Raw genomic sequence first — 20,322 nt, forward strand, 5'->3', positions numbered from 1 at the left:
AAATGCATCAACAGTTTAGGAAAAGGATAAATAATTTGTTTCTATTTGCATACTATACAGATTGAGCCTTTTGGTTTGGCTCTGACAGCAGATCCTCGATGACACACTGCTGATATCCTATTCTGGAACAGTGTGAGAGCCCATTACTCAAATTGGAGTCACAGACAAAGACCTCGCTGCCCCTGGTCCAGATGTCAAAGGCTTTTATGAAAATCCCTAATGTGATTCAACCTGATCCAACCAACAAAGACCTCTTGTTTTTTGCACAAACACAATAAGAGTCTCTTTGATTGCTGCTGCTGAGTCCCTCATTACTGATAGACAAACAGCAGAGAAAAACAGCTGACTGCAGTGCGATTAGAACAAAATGCCTTGTGATAACCATCACAAAATCTTGCCGTGTAACCAGCGTAGTTGCCAACATGTTTCAGTGAAGTGTAGCTGCTTTCTTTCACATTCACTTTGTCATTTGAATGGGGATCCCAATCATCATTCTATTGTCTTTGTTGGCTGTTCTCTTATTCTGGCTTAAAACTTAAACTGTTTTTCGGTGCAAGCTGGCATAATGGCAACTCATTAAATGGGGACCCGAGAAGCTCTGTTCTCTGGTTACACATATCAATTTCCTCTAACTGTAGTTGCCAGTTTCTCTTAGTGGCTGCAGGTGGACTTACACAGAACACGTATTGCTTATCCTCCAAACACTAGAAAGTGATCTAATCTAATCATATGTAGTGACTCTTGGGTAGGGCAATTTAATAGTGTTTGCCTTTTGTCTTGCCTTCAGTCGCCGGTGATCTCTCCCATTTGTCTCGCAGAAAACAACTTTCCAGCAGTGACTGAGACGAAGACAAACATGTGGGCAGCACTCAGCACAGGAGCAGCTGTGGGCCTAAATGGCTGCCATTTATCATTGTAAACTGATTTAAGGAATTGAATGCATATGCTGACGTGGCTGATCTGCTGATTAGCTCAGTAATACCCAATAACACTAGGGCCCCTTTACTAAATTGTTTTTTATGGTAGACATGCGATTTGGGAGTTTTAATATGATGATTTTTCACATTGAAATTGTTATTATGTCTATTATAAAATCTAAAAAAGTTAGAAGTTACAAAGAAAAGTGTCTGTCTGCGGATAACAAATGTTAGCTGCTAAGTACAGCAGAAAGCATCTTCTTCATTCCTGTTTTGTTTTTTTGTTTTTTTAGTCATTTTGCCTAGTTGCATTGTTCTGCGCTATAATAATCTTGGCTCTGAGGAAGTGGCTTTTTACAAGCTGTTTTAAGGTTTCGGTTGGTTTTGAGGCCTCTCCCCGAAGGCCTTTCAAGGGGGTGAAGGCTCAACCCTGCTATTTAATCTCCATATATAGTCAGGCAGCTAGACCACAAAGTCAGGGCAGACTGCCTGTCTGGCGCTGGACTGGGTGTGGCCTCTCTGTTAGCATACAGTGGCCAGAGAGAGGATGGAGAAAGCTTCAGGCTGCCGCACAACTCTGGCTGCTTTCTCTCTCCACAGGTCTTCCACTGCTTAGAACACATGTCCTACACTCTGCATGTATTAAAATTTGCCCTGTTGAAAATCGCATGTCATTCCATCAAACCCACTTGTGCTTATACTTCACAGCCAGAATATTTACACAGCGGTTGCTGTGCATAGTCATTCATTCGCAAGTCATTCATTCTGTTTTTGGATTTCCTGGTTGAAGGTATTTAAATGAAGGAATTTACTGTAAGCAGCACGGTGTCAAAGAGAAGTGAGCTCCTTTTTACTGGAAGCAGATCAGGAATGACAGTTGCATTTATTAGGCTATGTTGAAAGGAGTGGGAGAGAGGGCAGAGCACATGCCTGGAGACACGCAGGTCTTTGGGGCAGATGAAATGTTTCTGTACATTTACTATATGCCCATGCATGTATGCAAACATTCCCTTCATTTTTCAGCAATGACTTGGTTATATAAAATCCTAAACAAGCAAAAAATACAGAAACACACACTCTCTTATGCACACATATATAGTTGTACCAGCTGAGTGCGTGAGGGGATCAGGCGCAGGCAAAAAAGGCAAAAGAGAGATAAGGATGGAGGGCACACATAAAGGCAACAGGGCAAAGAAAAAACAGACAAAAAAGAAGTCAGTGAGATTGATGATGCAAAGACAGAATTAAGTAGGCCTCCTCTCAGCATGCTGAGCCTAGAAATTGGTTGACGTACGAACTTCAGGTTCCATCTTTTTTGCCTCACCCCTCTTTGGAGGGCCTCGCCAATGAAAACTGCAGGAAGACGGGCATACACACAGCACCCGGCAGCAAAGACAACTTTTCTACTCTAGTCAGAATTAGTCTGTCAACTTTCCCAATGCTACCTCAGATAAAAGTCCTGTATAAGTTGACTTGTAAATGCCACCCCGTTCCAAAACGGGATTAAAGAATATGCCAAGCATTTTGTGAAGGGAGAGAAAAGAATTGGCAGAGAGCAGTAGACATGTCAGGTGTGTGTGTGTGTGTGTGTGTGAAGGAGTGATCGGCAGAGATAGAGACTGTGTCTGCAGGAGGTTAGTATTGGCTGAAATTGGCTCAGTTATTTTCCCCTCACACTCTTGACATCTAGAGGTGCGCGTGAGAGGCATTATGAATTCATAGGCTCCGGGGAACCAAATGAGCTGCCTTCGCCTGGAATTTATACGAGACAGAAATCACTTATTGTCAATGTATTATTTTTCGGTAGCACTTCCACGATAGGTGACAATTTTCCTCTATGCCTCTTCCCTCTCTTCACTTCCCTTCTCCCCATAATCTTCTCCACTGGGCACAATTTCCGTGGCAACTTGGTCACACATTTGATTTAGTATTCTGTTTCCTCAATTTATTCAAAATCCAGTTTTTCTGTGCTGTCCTCTTCCTAAGTAGGTCACCTATCTAACAGTATGACAAGCAAGCTGTTATCTTCCCCATTTAAATACCAATGCCTGTACTGTAATAGAGGGCACTCAAATGAGGATGTGTCCAGCAAGGGTGAACCAGACATATGAGAAGCAGTTTGAACACTAGACCTCTGGGGACACGGCTGGCCCACATCAACATCAGGCCTCATGTGGCATCCGGTGACAACTGGGTATTGAGACAGAATGGATGGACTGGGGGAGTTATGGTGCCCTGAGAGACTTACCTCTATCCATGTCTGGCATGTTTTCAGGGGCATCTTGGAGCCCAGAACAGGCTGTGCGTGTTTCTGTTGCAACAGCTGGGGCTTTACCGTGACTCCTTTGTGTCTGATCTTCAAACTCCCCCCATGCAATTTCATGATCACTGCCACAAATGCCTTCTTATTTTACAAACAGTGCATGCCTTCTTTTATAAGCTGAAAATTCAAGACCCAAATTCCTCATTAGAAGCATATATGTTATTCCAATACATCCACAACCCGTAGTCCGCATAAACCCAAACATCCATTCCTCCATTCAGTTTATTCTTCCGTTGTATCCACGCTTTAAATTCCCTACATTCCTTAAGCCCCTCGCACTTCAGTCATTTGATACCCTTGAAGAGGGGTTTCCCTCAGGCCCAAGGTCAAGCTGCTCTCCCTAAGGACCAAAAGTCTCACTACCATCACATGACCCGAAGAGCTACACTGCTGGGCCTGTGACCTCTCGTGTTCCAGAGGTTAGACTCTCGAACGCAGATGATTCCTTTTGGTACATTTGTGTTTTCTCTTCAAACAGAACACATCCTTCAGATGGCTTCTTGTTTGGCTATTTTTTTTTTTCCCTTTTTCATCAAATTTACTCAGGTGTTCCTTCAGTTTGATCATTGACTGCCTCTAATACTCTCAAAATCTTACCTTAACAGGCCACTAGCTTCATGAGGAAATGACAAAGCTGAAGCCCACTTTGAGTGCTTTTTTTTTTTTTTTAGGTTTTAAGAGTAAAAAATGGTTTAAGGAGATATGGTTTTGAAATGTAAATGCCACCTTGCTACTTTAAGTTCTGTGAAACTTAAAACAGTGCTCAAGAAGTCTTCGCTGTGGTGAGTGTCATAGTCAGTTTGTTAAACCATCAAATTTCATTGTCACTGGAACAAAAATCCTACTGAATTTTGGTGATGGCAGAATAAAATATAGCTGACCAAATTAAGTAACATAAGTTTTGTTTTTTTAAGCTTGATTAGACTTTCTTGTGGTATTGCTTGAAGTAGCTACACTAGTTTGACAGCAGTGTCAATCGCAGTCACTGCAGCAGATGTGCAAACACAACATGTCTTACTGATAAAATATGAATTCCCCCATGTACACTGTGTGATTAATCAAAACACCAGAAAGCAGTTTCTAATTACTTCTAAGTACTTATGAAACTTTATGTCCATAAATAAGCATATTTATTTATACACAGTTTGATTTAATTATTCAGTGTTTATAGTTGATTGTTAATGTGTTTGTTTTGCCTCCGCTGTACTTGCAGTAATTATATTTCTCATCAACATTTCAATGGGGCTCTTTTTTACTTTTCTCAGGTTACAGGCCTTTCATAATTGATGTGCTTAAGCCTGGATGATGAATCTATTAATATCCTTGTGTAAATTACTCTTGTGTCGAGCAAGCCACATATATTTATCACCCTGACGCTTTTCTAATGAGGGAAGTTAAATTAAAACATATTATCAGACAAAAATTGGGACAACATAGTTTTTATGTGAGCTGTCGCTTGCTGTCATCCCTCTGCCTGGGCTGTGTAAACAGGCAAAGTTTAAAAAAAAGGCAAGAGACAAAGAAATACAGAGAGAAAATTTTGTTTAATCATTTAAAGACTCAGAAAGGAATGAGATGAAATATCTGGGACAAATGAAAAATCAATCAAAAAAGCTGTCGGAGGGGCCGTTTGAATGTTTCTGCAGTCGTTTAAGGGCTTCGTTATCCACTTCAAAGAGAAGACTCTCATCCACTGAGAAGGGTTGGAAACGCATTGTGATCCATTTGGTTAATTTCTACTTGATGTAAATCTTGTAGGAACATTTTTTTGGTTCCAAATACAACCACAAAACCATTGGAGATATTGTGATGAGTGCGAACGAGTTTTATTGTTTTTATACAAAATATCATGCATGAAAGATTGCAAACACGCTTTTAACAAATTGCCAGAGTTGTTGCAGCTTGTGCTACATTTACTGATGTGTTAAAAAAAAGGGAGTTCTCAAAGCAGTTTGGATTTTATCCACAGCTTCTCTTCTTTTTGATCTGTTTCTTACAACCAGTACATCAGTTCATACATGTGGCCAGCTCTCAGTAGCTTAACCTAGACCTTTTATCTGAGATTTCTTTCTTGCCTTTCATTGCATGTAGCAGAGTACATTTGGATAGGAACGTTGCTGCTGTGGCCCTAACCCAATCAATTACCAGGTCATGTTAGAAGATTTCTAGAACCTTTGCGTTGAGCGATTGCAAAACGACCTGCCATTTGGTACATGTCCTTTTTATATACAGATCCAACTCTCTAATATGCTCCCTCAAGATATTGATACAGCCCTGCCATAGACTTACTAGACACATAAGGCCATGTAAATTAGTGTACTTTGATAACAGCGTACAATATGGATTCCATTTAATTTATATGGTTGTCGACGCAGTATAACACACATTGTGCAGCACAGATGGGGCAGCAGAGTTGTTGCTGTGCATCACACACTACATTGGTGCAGACATACTGTTGGTGGTCAGAGGAGAGAGAGAGAGGGAGATTTACTTTCAACTATAGACAGTAATGGTAAACCAGCCAGAGAGTCTCAAATCACTTTTAACACAGACAGATGTGTCTATAGTTATTAGACTATAGACATCTCTTTTGTGCATAACTGTGCAGAATATAGTAGTAAAGTTATGACATTTGCTTGGTTCCTTCTTTAGAACATCTTTGTGTATGACGTTTGCAGATGACATTGTCATGTGTAGTTAGAGTATGGAACAGGAAAAAGCCTAGTCATGTGGAGGTATGCACTGGAGAGCAGAGGAATGAAAGTCTGCAGAAGCAAGACAGAATACATGTGCATGAATGAGAGGGAGAGATGAAGATGGAAGGAGCCAAGGTAGTGAAGGTGGATGAGATTAAATACCTTGATATATTAATTGTTAAATTGACAGAAATACAGTTCCTGACAGCTGGCATTTACTGGCTTTGACAGGAGTTCTTGCTTGGTTCGCTTCCCTTCTCCTTCTTACCCTATGGTGGAATATTCAATTATAAAGTATGCTGATGACTCTTCTATATTTATACAGACAATAATATGCTAGAACCCAAATTGCCAGCTGGGCTTAATGGGGATTATGTGTTGACCCATGTAATATTCTGTTCTGTGGAATGATTCACTGGAAACTGCTGAACTAAAAATACTCCTCATTGTCTCACACAAACACAGCCAAGCAATGAACAGTGCAAAAAAAGGTGAAACAGAAAGTGTAGACTAGGTTGAGTGTGTGGAGATTAGTGTCAGAGGTGATTTGTGACACAAGGATGGCAGCAAAAGTGAAGGGAAAGGCTTACAAGACTGCAGTGAGGCCTGCTATGATGTGTGGCTTGGAGATGGTGGGTTTGACAAAATGATAGAAGGCTGAGCCGGAGGTGGCAGAGCTGAAGATGGTAACATTTTTATTGGGAGTGACCAGGATGGACAGGATTAAAATTGAGTATATTAGAAGGCCAGTTCAGTTGAGCAGTTTAGTGACAAAATTAGACAGTCAAGATTAAGATGGTTTGGACAAGAGGAGGATGAGGAGGGATAGTGGATATTTGGACCGGTGATGAAGGTTGAGCCACCAGGGAAGAGGAAAAGGGAAGATTCATGGATGTAGTGAAGCCATACGTGAGGAGGTTTGGTGTGAGAAGAGGACGGTAGTAATAGAAATAAATAGAGGCAGGTGATTCACTGCGTGAACGCTAAAGAGCCCAAGCAGAAAAAGAATAATAAAAAGAAGACTGTACCAGCACAATAGTAGTTTGATAACCTAATAGTCACAGCTTTTATCTTAAAATCATGATGATTTTTTTTAGTCCGCAATGCTTAGTGATAATGGGGAAGATCAGTAACAGAAAGACCAAAAGTACCAGTATGATATTATCATATATTCCAGAAACACGAATCCAATTTACATGCTACAGATGGACTTTGACATAATGGTGATGTTGATTTAGTTTTTTATGATAGTTTTAGTATTTTTATTAAATTTGTCAGTTATTCAATTTTTTAATGTTTTGAACATTAAAAAAAGCTTTCAAATTGCTCATACTGTGACTTTGGTCACTTATTTGTCAGGGTCACTGTGAAAGAGAATGCAGTTTTAATCGGTAAGTGTGCAACTGGAGACACAGTAATTACTCACCCAGGATGAATTAGGAGAACTCTGGCACGTTAATCACCATAGACAACTTCAAGTGGCGGTCCGGTCTTTCGTATGGCAACACTTTGACTTTTAAGTTATGCACAATGTGATAAATGTGTTGATATGCTAAAAACCTGTATGGTTGATTATGGCCAAGAGAAGCAAGGCAAAACAGAGGGGGACTGTTAAAAATGACATAAAAATCAGTGGGTTTTTACTAGTATGATAGTGAGACTGTTGATAGTTTTGGCATTCTTGGTAGATCTAAAAGTCTCCCCATTAGACATTAGACAGTTATGTAATGCAACTTTGCCCTTACTGTGGCCATATGAAGCAGAGAAAATAAGTTTTGGAAACATTAATAAGCAAATTTTATGCAAACACAACCACTGATTATCAAAAAAGTGTACTTGTTACAGAAAATCAAGCAGATATATGGGTGACAGTGCTAGGAACTGTAAAATAGAAGTCACTCGTTTAATTGTGGAACTACTGAAAGGAGTATAAGGAAAGAGACACCGGTGAAGGATGAAAGAGATAGACAAAGTGAAAAGGACACATCCAAAGAAAAGAATAGCCACTGCAGATCTAAAAGTAGGCCATGGTAGGAGTAAAGGATGGTCAGGGAAGCAGTAAAAGAATTGCTGAAGGCCATGTAGTGGAAACAAGAGCAACAGATATGTTTTAAATTAGCATGGCCTGAGGAATGCAGCCCATAAAAGAGGGCAGAGATGGTGACCCGCGGCCTTGCAACCTGATCCCCTGAGGCACAAGCATCACTTTTGTGGTACAGTGCTTTCTCAGTACCCCTACTCCCGCAACCTCATCACAGTGAGCTTGCTGGCTTACTGCAGACCACTCCAATCATACCAGAATAGTGAGTGGCTGGAATGTGTCTGCCCTTGCTCCCAGAAATGCTCGGTAAAAGCTAGCTCAGCTCCCCAGTGCTCTGCTCTGTGCTCTGTTCACCCTTCATTAGCCTTTGCCTGGCATTCAACTAATGATCACCTTATTCATTTTCTTCCGTTACCTCAAGTGTGGTCACTCTGCTCTTTTGTCTCCGCTAGCTGAGACTGGATGACCATGACATTCAAACTGTGTAGCATACATGCAACATCTCTCTCTTTCACCCCTTGAAACCTTCTGACCTTTTTAACAGAACAGAGAGATTTTCTCATCTTCTATCGCACCTTTTTCTTCTTTCCTGTATGAACCAATCCTATTCTTCTCCACACATCTCATTTTCTGTTAATCCACCACGTCTTTCTTCTTCACTGTCACACACAGACAACATTCTTCATTAGTCACACTCATGCAGCTGCCCTCTGTCCTTGTAGTTTGCACCTGTTCTGTCCCTGGGGTCCTCTGATTTCCACCATCATGATCTCATCTCCCTAAAGCACTGCGGTTACTTTGCGTGATTCTGTCTCCCTGTCTGTTTGTTGGCTTTTGCTGTCTTGCTACGCATGATTTTTTTTCTTCTTCTCATGATTAATATTAACTGTGATTGTCAAGTCAAACCGAGTAGGAGGTGGAGAGCCCTGAGGGAAAAAGTAAACGTGACAGACTGGAGGGCGGAACTAATCTTGTGTCTGGGTTTCTGTCGGGAAGAAAAAGAAAGGCGAACTGGGAAGCAATAGGAAGGTGCCACTTTCGGGAAAAGCCCAGCATAATTCCTTCAATAAGTTGTCGCCAACATGAATATTGTGTGGAACTGAAGTATCTACAAAGCCAGGGAGGCAGCCGGTAAGGGAATGGTTGCTGACTATGGTAAAAGACTTTGAAGCGAGTTGCTAAAGAATCGCGGCTGCCGCTAGCTTACGTAGCATTAGCACTGTGCCGTGAGTTGGTTGCCTGTTTACGAGCGGCACCATTGTTTATTGTTGGTCTGCATATGGAAGACTGTTAATGCTTGCATATGGTTAAGAGAAGCTGGTTATAAATACTATTGTTATTGCTCAAGTTCTAATGCAGATTGATTATTTAATTTAGCACTTTAATAGAAAGCAGTATTTCTCAAGGTGTATGTACAATTGCTAGTGAATTACATAATTTGAGCATTTAAAAATACTCAAGTAAATATTGTACTACAAAGCTTGCGCACTGCATTGATGTGTTTAAAAAAGAAAATGTGTTTGGGATTGTTTACAATATTTGCAGATGTGTGATAACAAACATAATTTGTATTTTGGTTTTTTGGTTTGTATTTAAAGGTTTTTCACCTATGGCTGACTGTGGCCGAAAAGAAGATTAAAGAAAAGGAAAACAAAAGATCTGCCTGGTCATTGAGTGAAACCCAGTTAAACACCTGTGGTAGATGCATCAATCCCTTTCAAGCGGGGAAGCTGCACAAACTTAGAGAGCTTGACAGTGAAAAACCGGGAAATCAAATCTGGGAAAAATGACCTGGAGTCCTGGGATAAGGGAATAATTAGTGCAAAGAGGAAATTCGGAGAATCCCTCAAGTTGCATGTGCCATTCCCATTAGTAAATAAACCCCAGTTCAAGCCTGAGCACACAAAAATGGCAGACCAAGCTGCTGGAAAGTCAGTTGAACAACTCAAAGGAGTGAGGGCAACAGCCAAGAGATCATTCTCTCGTCTGGTTAATAGCATTACGAGGACGCATGAGGATATGACTGAAGAAGAACTCAAAGACAGTTTCAATAGACTGACAATGGAAGCAGAGAAAGTCATGGAGGCCAATGATGATCTAGAGGCCGGTTTCATCACGGAGCTAGAGGCAAAGCCTGACACAAGTGAAGCAGCTGTGCTGACAGAACAGCAGAGAGCCGACTTAGCAAAGACTGCAAGTGAATGTGAGTTAAAACTGAAGGAAATAAAAACCCTAGTCAGAGAGGCTCTCTGGGCCAACTTTGGAAGTGCAGAATTGTCCACAGCACTACAGGCAGCAGAGGCTGAGTGTGATCATGTTGCTGCCATTACGCCTGACGGTAATTATGAAGTGTATGATTTCGTTCTTGGCCACCTGAAAGAATTGGTGGGAGTGGCAAAGGAGAGGTATAGCAAGTGGAAGCATTGGATCCCATCAGGTATTCGGAGAGATCTTCAAAGCAACATACAGAGGCTGGAACTCGGCGTCCCCAGGCTGGTTTCCAGAAAAGCTGACTTTCTGGAAATGAGAATAAAGGAGGATGCCGATCACCTGTCATCATTGCCAGTTACCTCCAGCTGCCCCATGCCAATCATCAAGCTGAAACCAACAGCACTTCCTAAGTTTCTTGGAAATAAACGAGACTTCCACAGATGGAAGAAGGAATGGGAGGTTCTTCAGGGGCAGGCGGAGCCATCTGGTTCGAAAGAGATCAAAAAGTTTCAGCTACTTGATAGTGTGGATGAGAAAATAACGAAAGAACTTCGACTCACCACTTACAACACTGCAGACGACATCTTTCGTGTTTTGGAGAATCGGTTCGGCAATCAAACATCAATTGCTATTGAAATAGTGGAGGAGTTACAGAGGATGCCAGCTGTTAAGAGCCACCAGCCAAGAAAAATAGTGGAATTAATTCAAGCTGTGGAGAAAGCGCTTCAAGACCTGGTTGACCTTGGTGACACGGGGGCCATAAAAAACCCACTGGTGACAAAGTCAATCGAAAGTAAACTTCCGGAAACACTCAAAAAGGAGTGGCTTGTTTATGTTGCTGACAGTAGAAACACGGTCACCCCAGAAAAACGATTTGATAGTCTTCTGGAATTCCTCAAAGAGCAAGAAACCATATATGAACAGCTTGATCATCTGAGAGAGGAAGAGCCAAGTAAGCGAGAAAGAGTGGAGCTGAAACATTCCAGAACCAAATTCACCAAATCAGGTAGTGATGAAGGGTGTGTGGTCTGCGGTGATGGAAAGCATAAAAAGAAACTCTACTTCTGCAGGCAATTTAAGACATTAAAGCTTGCAGAAAAGAAGGCCGCAATTAAGAAACTAGGCGCATGCTGGAGTTGTCTCGACGTTCATGACAAAGGGTCATACTGCAAACCCACTTATCTGTGCAAAAACCCAGGCTGCAAAGAAGCACACGCTGCGGAGCACCATTACTACCTATGCCCTAATGCTGAGGTGAGGAAGGGAAGTGCAGCAGGGAAGCAAAATAGATCTGATCCAGAGGGAGGAAAGGTCAGCAGGAAATAAGATAAGAGAGAGAGATAAGATAGAACTTTATTAATCCCTCGGGTGGGTTCCTCTGGGAAATTCGACTTCCAAAAAGCACAGCAACGACCGAAGTTACAGTTACAGAATTGTTATATATATATATATACACACACACACACACACACACACACACACACACACACACACACACACACACACACATATATATATAAATACAGAGACAAATATAAATAAAATATACAAAGGGGATAAATAGAATAAATAGGAATAAAAAATAAAAATACAAGTGAATTGCACATTTCAAGTATTGAGTCTATTGCACTGTTGACTATTTACAAAAAGTATTGCACAAGGTATTGTACAGTGAGGTGAAGAGGCACTACAGCTTAGTTGTTCCCCCCTCCTTTGTCCTCCTATGTACAGAGGATCAGGAGGAGTTCCTCAGAAAACTGTCACCTGAACTGGCAAGAGAATGCAGGGATGCGTTTTCAAACACTGCATCTAGGACATGCAGCACCACCAAGGAGCAGCCAAGCCTCCTATTTGAAGGTGGGCTTCGAGAGCTGCCAGTAATCATGATGCTCCTTGAGGTCACAGCTAATGCTGGGCAAAAGATTGGGACATTAATTGACCTGGCTTCTGACACCAACTATATAACCCACAGGGCTGCAAGCAGTCTTAACCTAAGAAGTGAAGAAATCACTCTGGTTGTTCATGGAGTAGGGGCAATGAAAACGCACGTGAGAACAAGGCGGTATCTTTTAAAGATCCGAGTCAGAACGCCTAGAGGCACCCTTAGGTCACACCAACTGGTCTGCTATGGACTCGACAGCATAGCAGAAGTCCACAAACATGTCACACCGAGTCAGCTACAAAGGTTCTTTCCGGATATACCACTCAACGATCTTGTAAGACCGAAAGACATTCATCTGCTTATAAGTCATAAAGAAGGTCGGCTAGCGCCTCAGAGGAGCAGAGTCATCGGTGACCTTGTGTTATGGGATGGGCCACTTGGAAAGACAGTTGGGGGAACTCACCCTGAGCTCTTCGAGGAGCTTACTGTCTCTGCCCACATGTCCAAGACACACTTTGCCAGGTCAATGAGAGCAGCAGCTGTCAAGTATGAGGAGCTCATTGGCGAGGCCTCGGACCAGTCTTCAACAAGGAAGCATGTTCCTGCTAAGTTTCAGAGGTCAAGTACCTCAACCACCAGTCGAGGATTCTTAGAGTGGTGGAAGTGGGATAGTATTGGTGCTGCATGTGAGCCAAAGTGTGGGGGTTGTCGTTGCGGAAATTGCCAGCCAGGTGGGAAAGAAATGACACTGGCCGAGGAGAGAGAGCTTGAAATAATAAGAGAAGGACTCACCTATGTCACGGGTGATGGCCACAGCGACGAGCCACACTGGCATACCAGATACCCTTGGGCTGAAGATCCAGTATCCTTACCAGATAACAAAAAAGGAGTTGAGAGCACATTCCTCCGGACAGAGAAACAATTGGCCAAGGAGCCTGAATGGAAAGCTGCTTATGCCGCTCAGGTGCATGACATGGTGGAGCGTGGAGCCGCAGTCAAGTTGTCCAAGGACATGATCAGTAACTGGGATGGGCCAGTGTGGTACGTGAGCCACCTCATTGCTCCGAATCCCCACTCTGTTACAACTCCAGTGAGGCTTGTGTGGAATAGCAGCCAGAGGTTTAGAGGTGTGAGCTTGAACGACCTGCTAATAAAGGGTCCAGATGTCCTCAACCAGATTCGAGCAGTTCTCCTCAGATTCAGGGGCGGAGTGTACGGAGCCCTTGGTGACATAAAAAAGATGTACAATTCAGTTTGGTTAGAAGACAAAGAGATGCATCTGCATAGGTTCCTCTGGCGGGACTCTGAGGATGACGAGCTAGAGGAATATGCCATCACAAGGGTGAACATTGGAGATAAACCGGCAGGATGCATTGCACAGCTGGCAATGCGTGAAACTGCCAGCCTTTCTACCTTTTCCCACCTCAAGGAGGAACGTCGTGTACTCCAGCAAGACAGCTATGTCGACGACATCCTTACCTCTCACAATGACATGAACCAACTAAAAGTCATTACGGAGAACATTGAGCAGATCCTAAAGGCTGGAGGATTTGAGCTGAAACCTTGGGTCTTGTCTGGTCAAAGTGGGAGGAGGAAGCGCAATGACGAGGGTGAGAAAACAAGAATGAAAACCATTGTCCTACCAAACCAAATGCGTGACGAAGAAAACAAAGCTCTTGGTCTGGGTTACATAGTGGAAGAAGACAAGCTTCATGTCATGGTAGCAATCAACTTCTCCAAGAGGAAGAAAAAGATGCGAGTTGGCCAAGACCTTGCCCAGGAGCAGATTAAGACCCACACGCCAAACCCACTGACGCGAAGAGAGCTTCTCAGCCAAGTGTCAGGGTTGTATGACCCAGTCGGTTTGGTCACTCCTGCAAAGCAAAAAGGAGCAATCTTAGTTCGCAGGGCATTCCAAGAGACAAAAGTAGAAAGCTGCTTGGTCAAGGACACTTGGGATATGGCGCTCTCAGATGCCCTGAGGGAGGACGCCATTAGGCTTTTTGAGGAGTATGCCCAGCTCAGCAAAGTCACATTTGCAAGGGCGCTAACTCCCCCGTGCTTCACCGAAGAACCCTGGGCAATTACTTTCTCCGATGGAAGTGAGCAAGCCTATGGGGCAGTGTTGTACTTAAGGTGGAATTCAGATCAGGGCCCAATCATCAGGTTGGTGGAGTCCAAAGCTAAGTTAACACCATTGGACCACAAAGGGGATGTTGTCAAAGCAGAGCTGTGTGGGGCAGTGTTTGGCTCACGCCTAAAGAAATACTTTGAGGCGCAAAGCCGGATTCAGGTTGAGAGGTGGTATCACTTTGTCGATAGCCAAACCGTCATTGGGGCAATACAGCGGGAGAGCTATGGGTACCAGACCTTTTTTGCAAATAGGATTGGAGAAATACAGAGCAGCACAAGGATTCAAGATTGGTGGTGGGTTCCTGGCCCTCAGAACATTGCAGATGTAGTCACAAGAGGAGCTAGTCCCAGGGATCTAGATGAAGACTCAGAATGGCAAAATGGTCCAAAGTTCTTGAGTTTGCCGGTGTGCGAGTGGCCAGTCAGGTCAGCTAAAGAGTTAGCCGCCACTGCCAAAGAAAACGTCAATAAGCTGCAAAGAAAGGCGTTTGTCGCTGCCTTGACAAGGGCCGAGATAAAAGGGCAAGAAGAAAAGCGAAGTTGGGCTGCTGAGGCCCAGGGAGAGGAGCGAAGGCCACCTGCGGGGTCAGTCATCAAGAACCTTGTAGATGTCAAGCGGTTCAGTGACCTAACTCGATTAGTTAGATCAGTTGCTTGGACTTGGAGAGCAGCTAGAAAGTTTCTTGGGGGACATCCAGCTGCTAATGACCCAAAGTGGGAGGCAGTCCCGTTGGTAGGAGTAATTTCGGTGAAGGAACGTGAAGATGCCCTAAGAGACATCTTCCTTGCAGCACAAGACAGCGCTGTCTTCCCAAGCACTACTACAGATAGACTGGTTGTATACAAAGACCCAAGCTCTGGGCTCTTTGTTTGTGGCGGCCGAGTGCAAGCTTTTAAGAAAGACCAGGTTAGTGTTCCCATCTTGGCTTATGATGCTTGGATCTCTACACTGTTGGCTCGGGAGGCCCACAATGAGAGTCATGAGGGAGTTGCTGGGACCCTGCTCAGAATGAGGAAGAAAGCGTGGGTCATAAGAGGGAGAAGGATTGCTCAAAAAGTTGTGGATGGTTGTGTGGTTTGCCGGAAAGCAAAAGCACAGAGTTGCCGGCAAATAATGGGCGACTTACCTCCGGAAAGAACTCAACCTGCTTTACCTTTTGAGTTCACAACAGTGGATCTCTTTGGACCCTACCAAGTGAAGGATGACATCAAGAAAAGAGTCATGATAAAGGTTTGGGGGGTTGTATTCTGTTGTATGGCCAGCAGAGCGATTCACACGGAGTTAGTAAATTCCTTGTCGACTGAAGGCTTCTTAATGGCTTACCAGAGATTTACAGCAATTAGAGGACATCCAAGAAAGATCTGGTCAGACCCAGGTACTAATTTCGTAGGAGCAAAGTCTGTCTTGAAGGAACTTTACGGATTCTTGGAAAGTCAGAATAAGTTTGTCTTGGAGGAGACTGCAGCAAAGAATGGAACAGAGTGGATGTGGAAAGTAAATCCGGCTGATTCCCCACATAGAAATGGAGCTGCTGAGGCTGCTGTGCGCATTGTGAAGAGAGCACTCCAGAGTCTTGGAAGGGAGTCTGGGCTAAGTTACAGTGAGTTCCAGACAGCTCTTCATGTGGCAGCTAACCTTGCAAATGACCGCCCAATTGATGCCAGAGTACAGAGTCGGGAAGGTTGCATTCATTATGTCACACCCAACAGTCTTTTGCTTGGTCGAGCATCTCAAAGTGGGGACTTCAAGATGTTTGACTTTTCCGTTTACCCCTATAAGAGACTTCAAGCAATCCAGGCAGAAGTGAGCAAGTTTTGGAGGTCCTGGAGCCAACTTGCTGGCCCTAATTTGTTTGTAAGGAGCAAGTGGCACACTGCACACAGAAATGTCACTGTTGGAGATGTCGTCTGGTTAAGTGATCAGAATGCGCTGAGAGGGCACTTCAAAATGGGCATAGTTGTCAGCACTAATCCAGACAAAAAGGGTATTGTGAGGGACGTCAATGTCCGGGTATGCCCAAGTTACAGTGGTTCTGTGGCTAGGTCCTTGAGGGCGGAGGACTTAAGCTCTGGTTCAAGGGGAGCGACTCCGGTGGCTCAAGCTACCATCCTTCATAGAGACGTCAGACGTCTAGTTGTTCTGTTACCTGTGGAGGAGCAAAATGGGACCAAGTCGTCAGTGTCATGCTTAAATGGGATGAGTTAAACTGCGGTTTGCTTGTGTACTTGGCGATCTCCTGTGTTCCAAGGGAAGATCGAGTGGGAGGTGTCAAGTCAAACCGAGTAGGAGGTGGAGAGCCCTGAGGGAAAAAGTAAACGTGACAGACTGGAGGGCGGAACTAATCTTGTGTCTGGGTTTCTGTCGGGAAGAAAAAGAAAGGCGAACTGGGAAGCAATAGGAAGGTGCCACTTTCGGGAAAAGCCCAGCATAATTCCTTCAATAAGTTGTCGCCAACATGAATATTGTGTGGAACTGAAGTATCTACAAAGCCAGGGAGGCAGCCGGTAAGGGAATGGTTGCTGATTATGGTAAAAGACTTTGAAGCGAGTTGCTAAAGAATCGCGGCTGCCGCTAGCTTACGTAGCATTAGCACTGTGCCGTGAGTTGGTTGCCTGTTTACGAGCGGCACCATTGTTTATTGTTGGTCTGCATATGGAAGACTGTTAATGCTTGCATATGGTTAAGAGAAGCTGGTTATAAATACTATTGTTATTGCTCAAGTTCTAATGCAGATTGATTATTTAATTTAGCACTTTAATAGAAAGCAGTATTTCTCAAGGTGTATGTACAATTGCTAGTGAATTACATAATTTGAGCATTTAAAAATACTCAAGTAAATATTGTACTACAAAGCTTGCGCACTGCATTGATGTGTTTAAAAAAGAAAATGTGTTTGGGATTGTTTACAATATTTGCAGATGTGTGATAACAAACATAATTTGTATTTTGGTTTTTTGGTTTGTATTTAAAGGTTTTTCACCTATGGCTGACTGTGGCCGAAAAGAAGATTAAAGAAAAGGAAAACAAAAGATCTGCCTGGTCATTGAGTGAAACCCAGTTAAACACCTGTGGTAGATGCATCAATCCCTTTCAAGCGGGGAAGCTGCACAAACTTAGAGAGCTTGACAGTGATGAAATTTAAATAGAAGATTTAATCATTTGAATTTTCTGTGTTGTTTTTGTTATCGAGCATTCGAAACATGCAGGAACAGCAACACTGAGGTGTGTTAGATTAGATTTGCTGACACACACACACACACACACACACACACACACACACACACACACACACACACACATTTCTGTGCCTCAGTCAGGTGGCAGAATGTGTGTGGTGTTGCACACTATTAGCATAATGGTCATTTACATAGGGCAGAACTGTTCCAGGTAATTCAATATATATGTAAAACTCTGTTGGTTAGTGTGGCAGGGGGCCTGTGATGGTTCAGCTGACCCATGCTGCCTGAAGCACCTGTTTTGCCATAATTATAGCCTCTGATCAGACCTAGTCCAGAAACCAAAAGTCAAGACAGCAGTGCCAATGCATTGATAATATGTAATTTCCTGCAATTTTCCTCCTTCCCGATACCTTGGGTTAACTTAGGACACCGGCAAACATCCAGCGCTTTTGCTAATAACTGCCTATGCTGTTATCTGTTTTTCTTTGCAGATCTATTAATGGATTTGGTAAAATCTAGAATTGCATTGGTAAGCTTGGGATTACTTCTTGACCCATGTAACAAGCTATCTAAAGGGAAGACACTGTGCATGACCATAGTGCAGCGGCCAGTTGTCGGTTCGTTACGACACAAACGCAGATATACTGATGCACTCTGTTGAACATGTACACCAGTGTCTTTTCTTTACTTATTGTTTTCCAATCACAGTATCATCTATCAACATTGCGGCGAGGGCTGATCCTTCATGCGTGCACGCCGTCACCGTAATGTCATCGTCATAATAAGCCTCTATTCATCCATGAATGACAGTCAACTCAATTTGAATTGACTGACTCATTCTGATTTGCCAAATTTACTTCCAACAAACAGACGCAACCAGCAGTTCTTCTAGAGAGCAGTTCTTTTTACTCCCTTTATTCCATTTACAGTCCATTGTTTTATTTTCAGCTTTTCTTCTTCGTATTTGCCATTGTCTCCTTCCTTTTTCTCTTCCTCTTGATGAATAATTCATGTAGTCATTCATAATTTAGGGGAAGCAGCCAGAGATTTACACAGCTCTTTGTGTCACTGAGTTTTGTTTGGTGGCATATTCAATAATTGTTTAATATATCAAATTGACTGGGAGTTAGGAGCTCGGGCCTGTGTGCAGCAGAGCCCGATTTGTCTGATTATGGCAAGGGTGAGTGCCATATACTTTCCTAAAGCAGCATGATCCGCATGACCGCTGGGAGAACTTCCTACTTCCTAACAATTTCCTAATTTCCCTATTGGCTAAAATCCTTCTCGGAATACTTTGTGGCACGAGGTCCACAGTTATGAAATTCAGGGACAGTGTACGCTGATTGACTGTGTCTGGGATTCATACTATTCCTGCTTCAGCTAAGCCCTGCTGTGTGATCTTTGCTATAAATGTGTGTCAGGATGCTGTATTTTTTATTATTTCATCAGATGCATTCATAACAGTGAAGCTGGATTCAAATCTCAGATACTGGTAATAAAAATTCACATCTCACAGATGAACCAGTTTGACATTTGTTGATTCATTCCTATTCTATGAACTGCACACTTTCAATCAAGTTAACTCATCCTTATGGAAGCACAGGTAAGCAGTGGTTATAATGTAACATGCATTTTGTTTCACAAACAAAGCAAAGTAAAATTGGCAACACCTGTTCCTATTTTGTAACCTCATAATGTGAATGGCAAACAGTAATCAAAGGAGAGAGATGGTGTTCATGTATAGCATCTGCTTGGCTGTGTTTGTGTGAGACAATGAGGAGTATTTTTAGTTCAGCAGTTTCCAGTGAATCATTCCACAGAACAGAATATTACATGGGTCAACACATAATCCCCATTAAGCCCAGCTGGCAATTTGGGTTCTAGCATATTATTGTCTGTATAAATATAGAAGAGTCATCAGCATACTTTATAATTGAATATTCCACCATAGGGTAAGAAGGAGAAGGGAAGCGAAACAAGCAAGAACTCCTGTCAAAGCCAGTAAATGCCAGCTGTCAGGAACTGTATTTCTGTCAATTTAACAATTAATATATCACATTTCTACTTCACTGAAGTCTTAGAATACGATGCATAATAACTGTATGTTGTCTGGATCTGTGTACTAGTTGTCACTCATATAAACAAAGGTGTACTAGTTAAAGTGCTTATACAGCTGCATAAATAAATAATAAATAACTAATAGCTGCATTTTCAGAAAACATACAGCAGTGCAATAAAAGTTTGTCCTCCAGCAGCTTATACCTAACATCCAAGCATTCGTTCTTGTACCCCTTGAGTGTGCGTTTATGACTAAAGGGGATGTCTTTGCCAGGTTCTATTTAATGAACTCCTTTCAACTATTTCCCTTGATGCATAAAGCAACTGATCTATTGTGCTTCTGTGTGTTGTTTCTCTTTTGTACATAGGAGTTTATTTTGATTATTCACTAAGGAATTGTAAAAATGATCAGTTTAGGCTGTTTTTAAAAAAAAAAGTTAAACTAGATTATGATATATTTGTCACACCTTTCAGATGGTCTGGTGTATAATCTAAATAGTATATAGTGTATTAGTTTATAATTGTATATAGTAAAACAGTATAGTACTAGTACAGTTTATTGAATCCAGATTCTATAAATCCTGAGCCTGAAGCTCTCACAAACACAAAAACAAACAACAGCCAACAAGTTTTCATGTCTTCGCAGGGGACTAGTGTTCCCTTTTGTCGATTTAAACTTGAATAGTACTTCTATACCCACGATTAAATATTCCATTTGAAACCACCACGAAAAGAACCTTGTACCAGAGTTCTGTGTTAAAGTATGTCAAGCCCATTCTCAGAACAAAGACCAGAGTTCATATCTTCTGCGGCAAGCATTGGCTTGACCCAAAAGTTCTGTCCAAGAGGCCTAGTTTCTAAGAACAACTACTCCTATTAAT

At 42.5% G+C, this 20,322-nt stretch overlaps 2 protein-coding genes across 9 annotated transcripts in view; both read left to right on the forward strand.

Moving 5' to 3' along the window:
• Positions 1-20,322, forward strand: part of sdk2b (sidekick cell adhesion molecule 2b) — a 316,541-nt gene that overhangs the window by 44,083 nt on the left and 252,136 nt on the right. The window lies entirely within an intron of this gene.
• On the forward strand, positions 11,643-17,233 carry LOC308390502 (uncharacterized protein). Its single transcript, XM_080872577.1, has 2 exons — positions 11,643-16,708; positions 17,176-17,233. The coding sequence occupies exon 1, from the start codon at positions 12,072-12,074 to the stop codon at positions 16,407-16,409; it is 4,338 nt and encodes a 1,445-aa protein (XP_080728703.1). The 5' UTR covers positions 11,643-12,071; the 3' UTR covers positions 16,410-16,708; positions 17,176-17,233.

The sequence above is a fragment of the Rhamphochromis sp. 'chilingali' genome (assembly GCF_963969265.1).
Source record: "Rhamphochromis sp. 'chilingali' genome assembly, chromosome: 22".
Classification (NCBI taxonomy): domain Eukaryota; kingdom Metazoa; phylum Chordata; class Actinopteri; order Cichliformes; family Cichlidae; genus Rhamphochromis; species Rhamphochromis sp. 'chilingali'.